Source organism: Lissotriton helveticus, chromosome 5_1 (assembly GCF_964261635.1).
Source record: "Lissotriton helveticus chromosome 5_1, aLisHel1.1, whole genome shotgun sequence".
Taxonomy (NCBI): Eukaryota; Metazoa; Chordata; class Amphibia; order Caudata; family Salamandridae; genus Lissotriton; species Lissotriton helveticus.
Genome location: NC_136065.1, coordinates 128,311,573 through 128,331,075, shown reverse-complemented (window position 1 = coordinate 128,331,075; position 19,503 = coordinate 128,311,573). Strand labels below are relative to the sequence as shown.

General features: G+C 48.2%; 1 protein-coding gene across 2 annotated transcripts in view; it reads left to right on the top strand.

Moving 5' to 3' along the window:
- CNTRL (centriolin) overlaps positions 1-19,503 on the top strand; it is a 1,008,983-nt gene that overhangs the window by 982,720 nt on the left and 6,760 nt on the right. For both annotated transcript variants that reach the window (XM_078641873.1, XM_078641874.1), the window contains one exon: positions 17,979-18,092. In XM_078641873.1, the coding sequence (XP_078497999.1) occupies positions 17,979-18,068 (90 nt within the window). In that variant the 3' untranslated portion in view covers positions 18,069-18,092. The remainder of the gene's footprint in view (positions 1-17,978; positions 18,093-19,503) is intronic.

The following is a 19,503-nucleotide window of genomic DNA, read 5'->3' as shown; positions in this document are numbered from 1 at the left end:
CACTCTATGGCAACTCCCTCAATGCCACTTCATGGCACTTCACTCTACGTCACTTTACTATACTCCCTTCCACTCTATGACAATCTACATCACTCTACTCTATAACACTCTACTCCACTCTATGCAACTTCCTCTATGCCACTCAATGGCACTTTTCCCCATTCTACGCAACTCCACTGTACTCCCCTCTACTCTACGCCACAACCAGCAGCAGCTCCTCTACTATGGCGGAGGGCCCCCTCCAGCAGCTGCAAACATTGAAAAATAAAATGATAATAAACCAGGTTTATTATCATTTTATTTTTCTCCCCCACGCTAGTGTTGGGGGCAGGGCCATCGGGTTGGGGGGAGGGGCAGTCATGGAGGGAGAGTGGTGAGCACTGTGATTCAGTGCACATGACGGTTTGGCTAGCTGTCTCTCCAACCCCAGCTGCATTGCTGGTTTGGAGACAGAAGTCAAAGGCTCCCAGTCTCCCTAGGAGTGCAAATCGAGGGTTCTCAGGCCAATGCTGGCGCTGCTCTCATGAATGAGAGCAGCGTCAGGATTGGCTGCAGGGGATTCTGGGAGACTGTGCTGGCGAGAAGTAGAAGTGCGGTGGTGCGGCTGGACGGTCAGGTAAGTTATTATTTTTTTATTTATTTGTATTTTGTTGTCGTGAGTCTCCCCCCTCCCTCCCTTCCCCTAGCCTCGCCACTCAGAGCAGACACCAGACACTGTTGGCCACAACACTCTAATCCACTGTACACAGCACCCTCCATGCCACTTCATGCCACTTTACACCACTTCACAGCACTGTACTCCACTCTACGCCACTACACTGAACTGCACTGTACTCCACTGCACACCTCTCCACTCTATGCCACTCCTCTCCCTCCACAACCCTCAATGCCACTTTATGCCATCTCATGCCATGCCACTCCACGCCACTCTACTCTACAGGCACACCCATCCTCTCTATTACTTCACCTCTATGCCCATCTACCCTTCACCCTCCACTCTATCCCCTCCACTACTGTCTATGCCATAACACCCAATAACACGCCACTCTATGATACTCTATGCCACGCCTCCCTATGCTACTCCACACTACATAACTCCACACTACCCTACTCCACTCTGCAAAACTCCACTCTAGAATACGCTACTCTGTGACACTCCATGTGACGACATTCCACTCGACGGCACGCTACTCGAGACACTCCACACGATGACACTCCACTCTATTCCACTCTTCAACACCTGCTTCCCTCTATGCCACTCCACTCTACATCAGTCTACTCCACTCTACTCTACTCTATAACACTATACTCCACTCTGTGCCATTCCCTCTATGCCAATATGACACTCCACTCTACGACACTCCACTCTACGACACCCCACACTACGCCACTCCACTCTCCTCTATGCCACTAACGTTTACCCATGTTGAACAGCAGCCACCCTGGTGGACGACATGCCTAAAACACATTGGTAAAGCCAATAGCTCTTGCATAGGTGGGAACTAGTGGCTTTGCCAATGCTTGTTGAGGATTGAGGCATATTTTTCCTTCATCAGACATTAACTCAGGGCAGGAGCGAGGAAGACAGAAAAGGGAGAAAAAGAGAAAGATAGAAAAACAGTGACAAGGGGAGAAAACAGAGATGAAAAGAACTGCAGAGTAAGATAAAGCAGTAGAAAATATAGAATTGTAAAAAAGAGGCATAAGGTTAAATTAAAACTAGGTAGTATTGGAATCTGGTACCCCAGAATTCGTCAGCGCTAGCAATGTCCTCCTGAGAAAAAAAATAGGGTCCCTCAAAATATTTATGCATTTATTTGTTTATTTATTTACATGGCAATCGCTTATTTACACTGTACTTAGATACATTTTTGTTTTAAGTCTATCGCCCTTCTTGCCCGTTGCTTTCTTTAGTAAAGCAGCATTCCTTGCATTTGCTTTGAAATTCATTTACCAAGTACAGCCGTTTGGTCAGGAGGTAGCAAGCAGTACACTCTGTACCTAGCAGCCTGTTAATGACGATTATCTCTCTAAACTGCGTGCTGCAACTGAAACCGTATCCCTAGCAACGCGCTAACCTGGAGGTAGAAGAAAGAGGTGGGAAGCCGAGTTTCATCAAGGCTCGAGATGCTTCTAAGATAAATCCTTGACACAGATGTGTAAATATTGTTTTGCAACTTTCTGATCTATTGAGCTAGACGTATCTTTGCACACATTACGAGACTCCCACATTGCACGGAGACCCGCCAGAACAGCCTTACACCATTACTGAAGTGCTGAAGTGCTGGAAGCAGTGCGTGCATAATTACGGAAACCTCGGTGTCTTTTGAACTTCAAAGTTAGTTGGAGGGGTACACACTTACAAGCAAAGTGCCTTCGTTTTTAACACAAAGCTTTGAAATCATCGCCGACCTTTGTTTATTTTTTGCAGCGTTACGACGTGTGTGAACATAGAAGCTTAAAGCAACTTTACGGGGCTGTTATTTTGTACCTACAAAAAAGAAGCGCAGTCCGAGCTTACACAAAGCTTTGAAATCATCGCCGACTCTTGTTTAATTTTTGCAGCATCACGACGTGTGTGAACATAGAGGCTTAAAGCAACTTTACACAGCTGTTATTTCTGTACCTACAAAAAACAAGTGTGGTCCAACCTGAGCATGGGGATCTCTTGCCCTTATGGGGCCATGTGTTTAAACACATGGCCCCATAAAGATAAGAAACTGCTTTGCGACAGCAGCAAAACAGGCTACCCAGTCCGGCTCCCAGGCCAAAGGGAGTCACCCAAAAACCCTAATTTCCATTGGCAGGCCAACGTTTAGCGTAAACGGTGACGCCAGCCAATGGAAATGAGGGGCGCGGCTAAAGCCCTTTTCTAAGCCTCCTTGTTAACAATAAATCTTGCCGAGGCGAGCAGCGCTTTTCACGCCGCCAGGCGAGACCTAAAAACCTGTATTTTAATACTTTATGGAATTGGAATAGATTAGATTGAAAGTGCAGTTTAAAATGGAGACTGTCCCACATAGGAGCTGTAACTACCTGTGCGAGATTTTTTCAAAATGGGGGATGGTTAATGACAAAGTGTGAGAAGACATGAGATTGCAGGTAGGTTGTAAAAAGCAAACCGAGTGGTCGTGTTGGTATTAGATTGAATGGGAACAGAGCCTTATGACATATACAGAGTGATTCATTTATACATTTCTAACCAGTGTCAGAAATTAAGGAGCGGTGTTACTTGTGCAAATTTAGGCACATTATCAATCAAACATACTGTGGCGTTTTGTATAAGTTCAAGCTTATACGGATCAATAAAATAGGAAAGCCTATTATGAGGAATTGCAGTGGTCCAGTCTACTTAATATTAAGAGCTGAACGAACATCGTTCTTGATTCAAAAGGGGATTGTGTTTCTTTAGTAGTTTTAGCATAAAATAACAAGTTGATGTGAATTTGGAAATATGAATTCTGAAAGATAGATGGAAATGAAAAACCACCCCCAGGTTTTGAGCTGATTCAGCTGGAGTGAGAGCTGTGCCAAAGGAAACAAGCCGCCAATAAGAGGACTTGAGGTCGGGTTTACCGAAGACCAGCTCTTCCGTCTCTACGCTATTTAAGCAAAGAGAATTGTTCCTCATTCATCTGGCAGTGCAAACAGCTTATATCGGTGCCTCAGAAGGGATCCTTTGACCTAAAAGTTTATTGGGTGTCATCAGCGTAATCGAAGAACGACAGTCCAAAAGATGCCACCAGGTTCGCAAAAGGAGCAAAAGAAGATGAAAAGATTGGGGCTAAGGGTCATCCCTGAAGGACATCACATGTGACAAGTTTAAAGATGGAATGTGGGACAGTCAATGAAACCGATGGTGTTTGTCCACTCAGAAAGGAACTAAATCAGTGTAACATGGTGGTTACCTCCCTAAGATCTACTGCTCTGAACAAAGTAGTTTGAATGAGTAATTGTACTGACAGACAGTGAATGGTGCATAATTGTAGATGGCCGGTGGATGGTGGATAATTTTATCATATAATTTATGTCTGAAATTAAAAAAAATCTGTTTCAGACACTTCGCATTTCGAGTTGGGTTTGGAACTTTTTGTAAGCTGGAGGCATGTGAATGCGATATTTTTGCTGTTATATCCCTCAATAGGAGAATTTCAGTTTTGGTGTTACTGAGGCACAATAAACCTAACCTTGCTCTGTGATGTTCACAGTGCAAGCATTTTTATAAAGATTATTTTTTCCCGGGCTTCATTTTTCTTAGCAGAATTAGATCAGAGCATCGTGCCTACACATTTGAAATAGTGGGTAGCATTTCTCCATTTACTTAGGTGGGGTGGGCAAGAGTAAACAGAAGTACAGACACTCTCCATATCTCATTTCTCGGTCTCAGTTCCCCGCTCCTTCTCAATTGCCGTCTCTCTATCACTCTCAAGAATAGTGCTGGTAAGGATGAGCCCTGTGGCATGCTGCATGAGACTTTCCTTTGGCTAGACGAGATTGTCCCTACAGTATTAAGCTGCCTTCGATAAGTAAGCTCTGGATTTCTCCAGCATTGGAGTGGCTAAAGCTTGCTTCGAACATTCAGGTACTATCACACTGCAAAATGGGAAAATGATCCCTGAATGAGGTAAATGTCAGCGAAGACTTATCTGAAAATGTGTGAGAGAGTTTTGAATTCATTATGCGTCCGTCCCGCCCAACCATCAAGGTCAACAGGCTCCCCAGTCCCCTCATGGCTGCTGCTCCCACAGGCTTATTGGGACACACAGCCTGCGGTCTACCCAGTCTGCCTCCCCACCCCCTCAATCCCTTTAGTATCTCCTCTTACCATCACGGGCAACCGGTTGGAAGCAGTAACCGACATCACCCACCCCACTGGCAGAACAGCACATCGGACAAGTGGTTACTTTATCCCCTTTTAAGAAACCCCGTTTGAAGACTTCTGACCGGCTGATGGAGACCCACCCCTCCCTGCTCCGCTAGAAAGTGCGGGCTCTTTTGGCCAATGGAGCCATCAGAGGGTGCCGGAATCATAAGTAGGTTGTGGTTGCTATTCCTGCAAATCTTTGGTGACCTGGAAGGACGGAGGCCTCAGCCCTTTGTAGACTTGCACCCTCAACTCCTTCCAAAAATTGAGAAATTCAAGACGCTCACTTTGTCCCAGGTTCTGTCTACCCTGGAGATTGAATGGTAGCACTTGACTTGAAGGATGCCCACTTTCAAATACCCATCCTGCCAGCCTGCAGGCGTTACCGGCGGTTTATTGTGGTCCATGAGCATTTTAAGTTTGCTCTGCCAACTTTTGGCCTCATTAATGCTATTTATGTGTCCACCAACAATATGGCGGTGGTTGCAGCACATCTGCGGAGGTTAGGGTTTCCAGTCTTCCCCTCCCTCGACTGGCTGTTGAAGGTGGGCTCACCCTAGACAGTTTTTCCTACCTCCAGACTATGGCGGACCTACTGCAACATAGCGAAGTCGCACCTGACTCCCTGTCTGGAGCGCCCTTTCATTGGAGCTGTTCTGGACATGGCCTTCTGCATCGTATTTTTAACACATGGTTCGGAGCGAGTGGGTGGAACTACACAGGAGCAGGTGTAGGGAGCTCATTGCCAGAGGCTCACTGGAGGACCGCCAGAGGACTCCTGGCATTTTTCAACCGGTAGATGTTGATTTGCCGCTTCCCGACGGACTGCACAGATTATCGACAGCCAGATAGTACACTTGCATCTGCTCTTTGTTTGTTCCTCTTCTGCTCCTCGTTGCCTTCTGTCATTGCCTGCCTCGCAGGAACCACTGGCACCAGGCAAGGAATGGCCTTGGCGGGCTGTGGAGCCTGAGGGACTGGAAGAGCTATGACAGCAGCAGTGGCAGTGAGTAGCATGTGGTGACTGGTGAGCACATTGGGAGTGGCAGTTGTGGCCAGCATTAGGTTGGTGCTACTTGCGGGTATGCCTGCGCTGGAGCCTGGAATTGTTGCAGCATCCTATTATATACAGTGCATACCCCTTGGTGCCCTTACATAAGTATGGAAGGATGCTGAGTGGTATAAACTTGCATATGTATGTAAGGGCACTAAGGGGTATGCAGTGCAGTGCAGTGAAGCCCATACCCCTCGTTGCCCTTACACAAGTATGCAAAGGAGCTGAGGGGTACGCACAGGCATGTATACTCCTTGGTGCCCTTACTTACTTATGTAAGGGCACCGAGGGGTATGGTCTGCACATTGCGGTGGCCACTCTGTCCCTTCGTGGAATTCCATGGAATCTCACAGATTTTGTATGCAATTCTTCCCGCCCCTGATATTGAGCTACAGAAAAAGTACCCCTGGAATGATAAGCCCGCTCCGTGCACTCAGACCTGGCCCTCGCCCAAGGACAGCCATAACGTTTTGGAGGGGTGTCTGCCTTGAAAGCATTTTGTTTAAAACATTTTTTTGGAAGACCTCTGAGATAGAGCCTCTACCAGATAAGGCATTACCGAAGATAAGTAACGTGTTCCTCAAGCATCTGCACAATCCACTGGCTGACCACTGTTTTAGGGAGCACTGCTTTTAAGTCTATGCAGAGCATTTGTATATACAGCCACACATGCTACAAGCGTAAAATGTTACTTGCCATCTGTTCTTAGTTTGCAGTGCTGTAGATTCACTTCTGCTACCTGCCTCACTGGGAGCAAGTCGTTTCTACAGATTACTATCCTTTCTTTATACATTTTCACGTATGGTCCTCAGAATGTCCCACACACTGCTCAATCGGTATACTCACCCACTGGGCAAAAAAACACTCTAACAACGAAGCCGCTGCCCGTGCACATTGCCTAAGGTTGGAGTCAATATGCCTTGTGACTCAAAAGACTTCTTTAAACAAAAATAAGTTTCAAACATCCAAATGAAGTGCTAGATGACAGGAGTATGCTGAGCATGTAAATCTATAGCACTGCATGCTAAGAGTAGATGCATAATGGTATTCTTCTACGCTCGTAGAGTCTCACCTGTGTGAATAAGGAACTTCTAAAGGAAGTTTCGTACCACTGATTCCTCATTTTTGAATACTTGTCAGGCGTCGGTTTAAATCCAGATATTTTTTGCATCAGAAGTACCAAACAACCTTGTCTTGGGATGTTATTGCCTCTCCAGGCGCAGATATGCTCACATCCACTGGAAATTAAGTTTACACATCACTTTGTGGGACTAGTAGGCCTTGTAATTGTTAGTTTTACTGTAGATTTGACTTCTTTAAATCGTTTTTGCTCACCTTTGATGAGGAGCCTCTAGTCACAAAGGCAGCAGCTATACATTCACCAAGTTAAATATGGAATCTTGCACACTAGGAGTTTCGGTGGTCTTTTTCCAATTTTCTATTCTCTTTATAAAAGGCTACTTTGTGAGTGTTCTTGATGTATCCCCCCTACCCCAATTGTCAATTTTCGTTTCTTTTTAGCTGCTTTGGTGCGTCTGTTTTCTTTTTCGCCCGCCTTTTGCTTAGAAGGTTTGCAGTGAGAGTTGTATTAAATTCTTTTATTTTTCCTTTCCAAACGAAAATGGATATTCTCTCCATATTGCGTCCACTTATCTTTGTCCTTTCTCTGTCATTGCCCAAGGACTGTAAGGCTTTGCTTGCGCCTCAATTGAGTATCCTTCACATTTCGCCTTCTGTCAAATAAAATACTCTTTGTAATATGACTGCTGAGGTGTGCATGTGTGTCTTCATGATTTATTTACATATTTAATAGTGGTTTTATAAGGTGCCTGGCCACACGGGCAGCGAAGTATGTAATACAATAAAATCAGGTGAACTACAAAATTAAAGTTTCATAAGTGATGTAAAGAAGGGATGGGTAAGCTAAGTGTTCAGAAAGATCTTTAAAAGGTGTCTTCAAGGTATTTCGGAGGAACAGCAGGTTCGGTACTAACTTTCAACAAGATAGTCTAATCCAGATTCCGCCTACTGAGCTGAAGAAAGCTTGGTTTGGTGTTTTTTGGTTATGTGTTTTCAGTGTATTAAGGAGCAGAAAGACCTGCTCAGATGATCCTTCTATAGTTTAGAGTTTTATCATTTAGGCAAAAATATTCTCTGATTGAGGTGCTTCTCGGTCTCACCGTGTGTGTACCTGCCCCGTCATCAGTTCATGTCTGGCTTAAGAGTTCCCCACCACCTACTTTGTGCTGAGCCGGTTTGCAGTGTGGTCTTCAGTGACTGCACTGGACCTGAAATCCCTCTGGCACTCTTCTTTCTTCTTCACAGCCACATTTTGTTCTTGCTCATGCTCCTGCTAGACAGTGAGCCATTGGTTTTTTAAGGGAGCGTCTGTTCGCTTGCTCCATTCTAGTTGAAGGCTTGTATGGGTAGTAAGGAGAGCATAGTCGTGCTGTGGGAGGGTAGAGGTCTCTATCAAGCACTGCGGTGGCACTGAAGAAGGATGTAATCTCTCTCCCTCATCCTTGAGCAAAAGCCCGTGAAGCTGGGGGGGGCATATTTCAAAAACCAAAAACCCGGACATTCCCCAAATATAGAAGTAGGACTACAATTTTGCATTGACCAAGGGGCACAAAATGACGTAACTGACAGCTCTCACCAACACAACGATGCAATAAGGGTAATTGAATTAAACGTTTAGAAACATTATCATCTGTGTTAATTAAATTGCTTGTACAAGGGCTGCTAACTAATCCTGCACGTGAAAACGTATCTGCTTTTGAGTTCAGCCAACTCTCTCTGAAAACAGGGACGCACTAAACTTACTAAAATGTGCCAGACAGATGGTAAACAAGCATTTGCAATGCAATCGGTCTCGCCTTTGGGGCCTTATATGTATTTAGCTATGCAGCACATTAGCCTGGGTGCTGAAACATCTACGGTTCTTTAACATGGAGGGAAAATAAGCACCAAACTACGTGACACAGTAGGTATGGGAACACATGGACAGAAATATTGCCTTTCAGCGGGAAATGGAATAGTTCAAAGCTCTTTTTTTAATTTAAAATCAGGGCCTTCAGTGGTCATATTGAGAGCACTGCATGGACCGATCTCTCAGTTTCAAAGCATGGCTGCGCCCCCAATTTGCAATGTCTGAGTATTCTGGTGGCAGTGCACACCAGGATTATTTGGCTGCCCTGCACAGTCAGATTCCCTGGCTACACTGCAAGGCTGGCTTCCCGAGCTGCACTGCAAAGCGCCTTCGCTTAATTACTGCCAGCAACTTAATTCCTGAGTCGGTGGCATGGCTGGGTTATTGAACAGCGCTGGATCTCCTAACTGCACCGGACTGCTGGGCTCCCTTGTTGCGCTGCAAACCTGCATTAATTACTTTGTACATCTGGATTGCCTCACGTTTGAGATGAAACACCTGAGCGTCCTGTTTTCCCTGCCTGCACCAACAGCTGGATTCCCTCACTACACCATACATATCCCGGCTGCACTTGATTCCACTGTCACACTGGATTCCCTGAGTGCACTGACAAAATAAATAATTAATTCACCAGACCGGCTTCTTTTAGACACATTTGATGAGGCAAATGTCCTACACTCTCAGGGCATGAGAAACCTATGACTGAAGTTGACTGACGCATTTGCCGTTGTTCTTAGCAGCAAGGCCCCTGTGCCTGCCTGCTAAGAGTTCTAGACAACAGGAGTTACTATTACGTTATACTTACATCGGAAGAATGAACAGCCCAGCTGACATTACCTGAACTCAGAATTGCAACTGCCGATCACAAAGAGGTCAGCAGCATTGCTTAGCTGGTTGACCCCTCTTGGTATTAAACTTAACAACAAATTGTCACCTTGTTGCACTTCTCCCTGGAAGGAGGTAACTGGTATCCCAAAAGATTATGAAATGTGCGCAGAACCACAAGACGTTCAAGTGAAGCTGGGATACGAACCCAGCTCTGTATCCAAAATGATCCATTCGGTGGTTTGGAAGTCCCGCCATGCCTTTCTTATAAGCCACCCCGTAATATTATCATTTATTAAAGTTTTAATTGTGTGTATTTTTCTTTCGTTCATAGCGGCTCAGGTTGGAAGTGTTTGGAAACAGGATAAATAACAGCGCTATAAATTGCTGCCACTTGAGGTACAGTAGAAGCTGGAAGGAGTGGCGCTCATGACGTCCTCCTCTGCTTGTATGCATTGTTTTTTCTTTGAGCCCTCGTAAAAAGCTAGTTTGTTCAATGTTTTTTGAAAACTCGCCCGTTTTTAGCTTTTTGTGTGCCGAGTGGCAGCATGTAAAAGGCTTTTACTTTCTGGGGCATATGTTTAATTGAATGGTTTCAGCACTTCACGTCATATCAAAGCATGACATGATGCGCAGACCCATTTCTCTAGGTCCAAAGAGCCGGCGCCGCCTTTTCACACCACCCAAAATATGATTTCATAGCACTATCACCGCCACCAAATCGCCCGAGCCGTGATTGTTAAATGTGTTCTGCAGAGGTAACTAACTAGCTCTGAAGTTTTAACGTGATTAATGAACTAACAGCACGATGCCAGGATGTGTCACTTGTGGGTCAGGGGTTCGGTTCTGCAGAAATAAAAATAAAACACATTATTACGAACAACAAAAATGTTATACCAAACTGAAAACTGAACTTGAAACCAAACCAAACTAAAACTAACTTGAAATGTCAACTCCCTTAACGTGGCGTATTGCATCCTACTGAGGTTTCGGCTCAGCTGGGATCCGGTTGCTCTGCTTTGAAGACAACAATAACAAAGCGATGGGGAAGGGGCGGTTGCTGAAGATAAACAGGCACGGACAAAAGCATAGTCATCATCAATGGATTGAAATAAATATAACATTTCAAAAACAGTCACCGAAAGTCTGCGCTTTCATTTCTATGACACTCCGCAAACCAAAAACCAGACTCGAGAGATTATGCGCAGGAACGGCTGTATTGCGACTGCTGGACGCATGCGCAACATAGCCATCTGGACAGGTCAGGCTACGGACGTCGTAGAAGGCATGATCGGGAGTGGGGGGAGGGAGTGGTGGTGGACTGCGGGAGGGAAGGGGGGGCGGCAAAGGAACAAGAAAGTTTGGAAAGTAAAGGGGCAGATACCTATGGAAGGAGAACAAGCCGTGAGTGTGCACGCTCCCGAACTTCCGGTTTCGGGATGTGCACGCTCACGGCTGTCTTGAGGCGGGAGCGGTGGCAGCAGGAGTGGCGGCGGTTGGCAGCAGAAGTCAGGAGTGGCGGCTAAGGCCGCAGATGCGGTAAGTGGGGCATAGTGGGGGGGCGGTGTGTGTGACTGTGTGTGTGCGTGCGTCTGTCTGTGTGTGTGTCTGTCTGTCTGTATGCGTGTGCGCGTGCGCGTGTCTTCAGCTGGCCTGCATAAGCACGTCCACAGACAAGAAACGCCGCGCGTTCCCTGCTGTGTCTCCCTTCAGAGCCAACTCCATGCCAATAGGTCGAGAGAGCTCGACCTAAAAACAGGTAAACTCAGGACGCCTGGTCACCCTTCATGAACCCCCAACTACTACCGATTTCCCTAGGCATGAGTGCTTAAATCCTTTAGTTACTGCTAATATTTTCATGATGTTTAGGTAAAAGACTCTTCATTTTCCTTGGAATGCACTGCAGCTATTTCTTTGTGCTCAGTTTCACCATGCACTGTGTATGTTTGTCCCTCCTCCTGCTTTTGTTCATCAGGAGATTTGCGCCTTAAGGCAGTTGAAGTTTGGGCTAGCTCCTTCTCTACATTGGGCTGATATTGACTCTTGTGTAGGCCCACAGTACCCAATGTGCTGGGACCTCTTGGCACGTCCTCTTATTCTGCTATTCTTCCCCTATTTTCAGGTCGCTCCCATTGCTCCCACTGTCTTTTCCTATTTTGCCCCACGACACGCCACAAGTGCTTCCCTTCCTATGCTCCAGTTTCCACTTTTCGCTATATAATAAGAGGAAGGAGGCCTTAGGTGTGGTTTCATGTGCCTTCTGCCTGTAATCCACCCAGTGGCGACTTCTTAGAGGACGGGGGATGAAGTCTTAAAACACATGTATCATGGCATAGCTTCCCAGATAGATTTTACAATTTAGGGGGTTGGGGGAAAAGTGGGGGTAGCTAGAGTAGGGCGCTGTCCTTGTGCTGGTTCTTTCACTCCACTCAATCCCTATCCATGCACTGTTCATGTGTCGTGTTTCCTGAGTGGCCCTGCAGACATCCATGCGCTGTTCCTGTGTCTTGTTTCCTCAATGCCCCTGTAGACATCCATGCACTGTTCATGTGTCTTGTTTCCTCAGTGCCCCTGCAGACTATACATGCACTATACCTGTGTCTTGTTTCCTCAGTGCCCCTGCAGACATCCATGCACTGTTCATGTCTTGTTTCCTCAATGCCCCGTCAGACATCCATGCGCTGTTCCTGTGTCTTGTTTCCTCAGTGCCCCTGCAGACATCCATGCGCTGTTCCTGTGTCTTGTTTCCTCAATGCCCCTGTAGACATCCATGCGCTGTTCCTGTGTCTTGTTTCCTCAATGCCCCTGCAGACATCCATGCACTGTTCCTGTGTCTTGTTTCCTCAATGCCCCTGCAGACATCCATGCACTGTTCCTGTGTCTTGTTTCTTCAGTGCCCCTGCAGACATCCGTGCACTGCTCCTGTGTCTTGTTTCCTCAATGCCCCTGCAGACATCCATGCACTATTCTTGTGTCTTGTTTCCTCAGTACCCCTGCAGACATCCATGCACTATTCCTGTGTCTTGTTTCCTCAATGCCCCTGCAGACATCCATGCACTGTTCCTGTGTCTTGTTTCCTCAATGCCCCTGCAGACATCCGTGCACTGCTCCTGTGTCTTGTTTCCTCAATGCCCCTGTAGACATCCATGCGCTGTTCCTGTGTCTTGTTTCCTCAATGCCCCTGCAGACATCCATGCACTGTTCCTGTGTCTTGTTTCCTCAATGCCCCTGCAGACATCCGTGCACTGCTCCTGTGTCTTGTTTCCTCAATGCCCCTGTAGACATCCATGCGCTGTTCCTGTGTCTTGTTTCCTCAATGCCCCTGCAGACATCCATGCACTGTTCCTGTGTCTTGTTTCCTCAATGCCCCTGCAGACATCCATGCGCTGTTCCTGTGTCTTGTTTCCTCAATGCCCCTGCAGACATCCGTGCACTGCTCCTGTGTCTTGTTTCCTCAATGCCCCTGCAGACATCCATGCACTGTTCATGTGTCTTGTTTCCTCAGTGCCCGTGCAGACATCCATACACTATTCCTGTGTCTTGTTTCCTCAGTGCCCCTGCACACTATACATGCACTGTTCCTCTGTCTTGTTTCCTCAGTGCTCCTGTGGACTATCCATGCACTGTTCTTGTGTCTTGTTTCCTCAGTGCCCCTGCACACCATCCATGCGCTGTTCCTGTGTCTTGTTTCCTCAATGCCCCTGTAGACATCCATGCACTGTTCCTGTGTCTTGTTTCCTCAGTGCCCCTGCACACTATACATGCACTTTTCCTCTGTCTTGTTTCCTCAGTGCCCCTGTGGACTATCCATGCACTGTTCTTGTGTCTTGTTTCCTCAGTGCCCCTGCACACCATCCATGCGCTGTTCCTGTGTCTTGTTTCCTCAATGCCCCTGTAGACATCCATGCACTGTTCATGTGTCTTGTTTCCTCAATGCCCCTGTAAACATCCATGCACTGTTCATGTGTCTTGTTTCCTCAGTGCCCCTGCAGACTATACATGCACTATTCCTGTGTCTTGTTTCCTCAGTGCCCGTGCAGACATCCATACACTATTCCTGTGTCTTGTTTCCTCAGTGCCCGTGCAGACATCCATGCCTTGATCCTGTGTCTTGTTTCCTCAATGCCCCTGCAGACATCCATGCACTATTCCTGTGTCTTGTTTCCTCGGTGCCCGTGCAGGCATCCATGCACTATACCTGTGTCTTGTTTCCTCAGTGCCCCTGCAGACATCCATTCACTGTTTCTGTGTCTTGTTTCCTCAGTGGCCCGTCAGACATCCATGCACTGTTCACCTGTCTTGTTTCCTCAATGCCCCGTCAGACATCCATGCGCTGTTCCTGTGTCTTGTTTCCTCAATGCCCCTGTAGACATCCATGCACTGTTCATGTGTCTTGTTTCCTCAGTGCCCCTGCAGACTATACATGCACTATTCCTGTGTCTTGTTTCCTCAGTGCCCGTGCAGACATCCATACACTATTCCTGTGTCTTGTTTCCTCAGTGCCCGTGCAGACATCCATGCCTTGATCCTGTGTCTTGTTTCCTCAATGCCCCTTCAGACATCCATGCACTATTCCTGTGTCTTGTTTCCTCGGTGCCCGTGCAGGCATCCATGCACTATTCCTGTGTCTTGTTTCCTCAGTGCCCCTGCAGACATCCATGCACTGTTTCTGTGTCTTGTTTCCTCAGTGGCCCGTCAGACATCCATGCACTGTTCATCTGTCTTGTTTCCTCAATGCCCCGTCAGACATCCATGCCCTGTTCCTGTGTCTTGTTTCCTCAATGCCCCTGTAGACATCCATGCACTATTCCTGTGTCTTGTTTCCTCGGTGCCCGTGCAGGCATCCATGCACTATTCCTGTGTCTTGTTTCCTCAGTGCCCCTGCAGACATCCATGCACTGTTTCTGCGTCTTGTTTCCTCAGTGGCCCGTCAGACATCCAGGCCCTGTTCCTGTGTCTTGTTTCCTCAGTGCCCCGGCAGACATCCATGAACTGTTCCTCTGTCTTGTTTCCTCAGTGCCCCTGTGGACTATCCATGCACTATTCTTGTCTTGTTTCCTCAGTGCCCCTGCACACCATCCATGCGCTGTTCCTGTGTCTTGTTTCCTCAGTGTCCCGAAGACATCCATGCACTATTCGTGTGTCTTGTTTCCTCAGTGCCCCTGCAGACATCCATGCACTGTTACTGTATCTTGTTTCCTCAATGCCCCTGCACACTATCCATGCACTGTTCCTCTGTCTTGTTTCCTCAGTGCCCGTGCAGACATCCGTGCACTGCTCCTGTGTCTTGTTTCCTCAGTGCCCCTGCAGACTATACATGCACTATTCGTGTGTCTTGTTTCCTTAGTGCCCCTGCAGACATCCATGCACTGTTCCTGTGTCTTGTTTCCTCAATGCCCCTGCACACTATCCACGCACTGTTTCTCTGTCTTGTTTCCTCAGTGCCCGTGCAGACATTCATGCCCTGTTCCTGTGTCTTGTTTCCTCCGTGCCCCTGCACACTATCCATGCACAGTTCCCGTGTCTTGTTTCCTCTGTGCCCCTGCAGACATCCATGCACTGTTCTATTGTCTTGTTTCCCCAGTGCCCCTGCACACTATCCATGCACTGCTCCTGTGTCTTGTTTCCCCAGTGCCCCTGCAGACATCCATGCACTGTCCCCGAGTCTTGTTTCCTCAGTGCCCCTGCAGACATCCATGCACTGTTCCTCTGTCTTGTTTCCTCAGTGCCCCTGTGGACTATCCATGCACTATTCTTGTGTCTTGTTTCCTCAGTGCCCCTGCACACTATCCATGCACTATTCTTGTGTCTTGTTTCCTCAATGCCCCTGCAGACATCCATGCACTATTCTTGTATCTTGTTTCCTCGGTGCCCCTACACACCATCCATGCACTGTTCCTGTGTCTTGTTTCCCCAGTGCCCCTGCAGACATCCATGCACTGTTCCTCTGTCTTGTTTCCTCAGTGCCCCTGAAGACATCCATGCACTATTCTTGTGTCTTGTTTCCTCAGTGCCCGTGCACAAATCCATGCACTATTCTTGTGTCTTGTTTCCTCCGTGCCCCTGCACACCATCCATGCACTGTTCCTGTGTCTTGTTTCCTCAGTGCCCCTGCAGACATCCATGCACTATTCTTGTGTCTTATTTCCTCAGTGCCCCTGAAGACATCCATGCACTATTCTTGTGTCTTGTTTCCTCAGTGCCCGTGCAGAAATCCATGCACTATTCTTGTGTCTTGTTTCTTCCGTGCCCCTGCAGACATCCATACACTATTCCTGTGTCTTGTTTCCTCGGTGCCCCTGCAGACATCCATGCACTGTTTTGTGTCTTGTTTCCTCAATGCCCCTGCAGACATCCATGCACTATTCTTGTGTCTTGTTTCCTCAGTACCCCTGCAGACATCCATGCACTATTCTTGTGTCTTGTTTCCTCAGTGCCCGTCAGACATTCATGCCCTGTTCCTTTGTCTTGTTTCCTCCGTGCCCCTGCAGACATCCATGCACTATTCTTGTGTCTTGTTTCCTCAGTGCCCGTCAGACATTCATGCCCTGTTCCTTTGTCTTGTTTCCTCCGTGCCCCTGCACACTATCCATGCACTGTTCCCGTGTCTTGTTTCCTCAGTGGCCCTGCAGACATCCATGCACTGTTCTTGTGTCTTGTTTCCTCTGTGCCCCTGCAGACATCCATGCACTATTCTTGTGTCTTGTTTCCTCAGTACCCCTGCAGACATCCATGCACTATTCTTGTGTCTTGTTTCCTCAGTGCCCGTCAGACATTCATGCCCTGTTCCTTTGTCTTGTTTCCTCCGTGCCCCTGCACACTATCCATGCACTGTTCCCGTGTCTTGTTTCCTCAGTGGCCCTGCAGACATCCATGCACTATTCTTGTGTCTTGTTTCCTCAGTGCCCGTGCAGAAATCCATGCACTATTCTTGTGTCTTGTTTCCTCAGTACCCCTGCAGACATCCATGCACTATTCCTGTGTCTTGTTTCCTCGGTGCCCCTGCAGACATCCATGCACTGTTTCTGTGTCTTGTTTCCTCAATGCCCCTGCAGACATCCATGCACTATTCTTGTGTCTTGTTTCCTCAGTACCCCTGCAGACATCCATGCACTATTCTTGTGTCTTGTTTCCTCAGTGCCCGTCAGACATTCATGCCCTGTTCCTTTGTCTTGTTTCCTCTGTGCCCCTGCACACTATCCATGCACTGTTCCCGTGTCTTGTTTCCTCAGTGCCCCTGCAGACATCCATGCACTGTTCTTGTGTCTTGTTTCCTCTGTGCCCCTGCAGATATCCATGCACTGTTCTTGTGTCTTGTTTCCCCAGTGCCCCTGCACACCATCCATGCACTGTTCCTCTGTCTTGTTTCCTCGGTGCCCCTGCAGACATCCATGCACTGTTTCTGTGTCTTGTTTCCTCAATGCCCCTGCAGACATCCATGCGCTGTTCTTGTGTCTTGTTTCCCCAGTTCCCCTGCACACCATCCATGCACTGTTCCTCTGTCTTGTTTCCTCGGTGCCCCTGCAGACATCCATGCACTGTTTCTGTGTCTTGTTTCCTCAATGCCCCTGCAGACATCCATGCACTGTTCTTGTGTCTTGTTTCCTCAGTGCCCCTGCACACTATCCATGCACAGTTCCTGTGTCTCGTTTCCTCAGCCCCCCTACAGACATCCATGCACTGTCCCTGTGTCTCGTATCCTCTGTGCCCTTCCAGACAGTCTATGTAGATCTTTTTTTCCCAGTGCCCATGCAGATTACTCCTGCAGTGTTTTTGCATATCTTTGTGGTGCCTCGGTGCCATGCTTCGAGATTGTGACGATGGTGTGGCTGTGGAAAGCCTGTTATCTATGAGAAGTAGGAGTGCTGTCGCACAGGCCAGGCAGTAGCATTCTTTGTAAAACTAAAGATGCAGCATATGTTTTAATCGGCGAACTGTCTAGCTAAGCCTGCTGCTGAAAGCAGGGCTCGCAACAACTGTGAATTAGGTACTGTAAAGGTTAAAATGACGTAAATCGCACTATATTTGCAGGTACAAGTCTTTGGCGAGTGAACCCCACTCTTTGCAGAGTCCATTATATGTAGTTTCCCAAGTGCATAACTGTGAGAGATAAAAGATGTTGAACATCAGGAATGTCTAGAGAAACGTTTGTACATATTACTTTAAATGTAGGCGCTTGCAGTATTGGGTGTAAATAATCTTACATGTGTTAGTCTGCACATTTTCAATTTGAATTGCCAAAGTCCTGCCCAAAGGCTTGTTACTGTCATCCATGAATTGAAGAGTCTGTTGTCTTTTTCTTTCAGAGTTATCTGCAGAGTGTCTTTGGGTCGCCTGTCCGGGCATCAGGGGGACTCTCTGCTCCGTTTCAGAACGTCCCTCAATTAAAATCATAAGGAATCTTCCAAGCAGAGATGAAAGTAAGAAAGTGCTTAATCGGTGAATGTCAGAAATCATGAAATTAGATTTCCTAAATGGACTGTCCTGCACGTTGACTGTGTATAAATACTAATAAGAAATGCCATTCCTGCCAGTGGAATATCAGCTGTAACACTTGCAGATCCTTCAGTAAGGACAAGGCACTCTGGTGCAGAGAGGCAAACACCGATGCTGTGGCTTGTAGTGGTAAACACTGCCGTAGGCAGGTTATGTTTCAGATTTGGAGCATGTGACATATATATACAATCTGATAGAGACTACTAGCCGCAGATTACTTCCCGTAGAATTAACCCGGTCTTTGGGGCCCGTTTTTCTCTTCATTGTCTCTTCTTTTGGTGGGACAGTGTGCGAATGCCTTCAGGCTTCAATACTTGCACTTCGTGTGGGCGTCTTATGTCGGCGACGGACCCTCACCTCATTTGTATGTGGTGTTTAGGGGAGGACCACTGATTGTGAGGTGTGCCAACAGTCGAAGCCGAAGTCGCAGCGGGAGCGCCAGATGAAACTACTCTTGGCCCGTCTCTCCAGGTCGGCTTCCTCCCCTCGTTCAGCCTCGGCAGACTGCTTCAGATATGGGCATGGTTGTCGTCCTCGCCCTTCTCCGATGTCACGTGAGCGTCGCTCCGCTGTGGGTAAGTGTCGCAGTTTGTCCCCGGGGGCTGGTGTCCGGCCTGCCGGGAGCGTGGGCTCTCCGCGGATGATGCGGACCCGCGTGTCATCCTATCCACCGTTTCCCGGTGATGGGGCATCGAGAGTCCAGATGGAGACATACGCAGCAGTTTTGTAGGCCTCGCTGGCGTCTCCTCCTCCTACCCCTCCAGAGGCGTCAGCGGATCCCTTGCCTTGCGCGAGGCCCTCCGTGGCATCTCCGGCCCCGGGGCCAACTGGCTCGGATCCAGGATCAGAGGATGTGGTGCTATTGGGGTAAGGCCCCTCGGGGTCCCTCATTGAGACCACGGCGCATCTGCCTCGCTGCAAACTCCTGCAGGAGTCCCTGTGGTGTCACGGAAGGTCGCCGGGGCTCGGGTCGCATCCCCGAGCCCCGCTCGGCCCTCTGGGCAGGCGAGAACCTCATCCACGGCTGAGCTGGTGCCGCCTCAGTGCCAGTGCCTGCTGCTCCGAGCGGCGCCACAGGGGTTGGTGACCTCTCCTTGTCCCGCTCTGGGTCAAGGCTGGGTGGGGACCCCTCGTCCCTCTCCGGACCCCTCTTGTCCCTCCCCGCAGGCGGCTGCCTCATCGGAGGGTGACACATTCTGGGACAGGGATGGCGGAGGGCTTTGTGTCCCTCCCCCGGTCCTTCTCGTTCCTCCACGCAGGCGGCTGCCTTGGCGGAGGTCGAGTCGGTGTCGTTTCGGCGCCTCCCCTTGGCCACTTCAGCTCCACTCCGGTCCC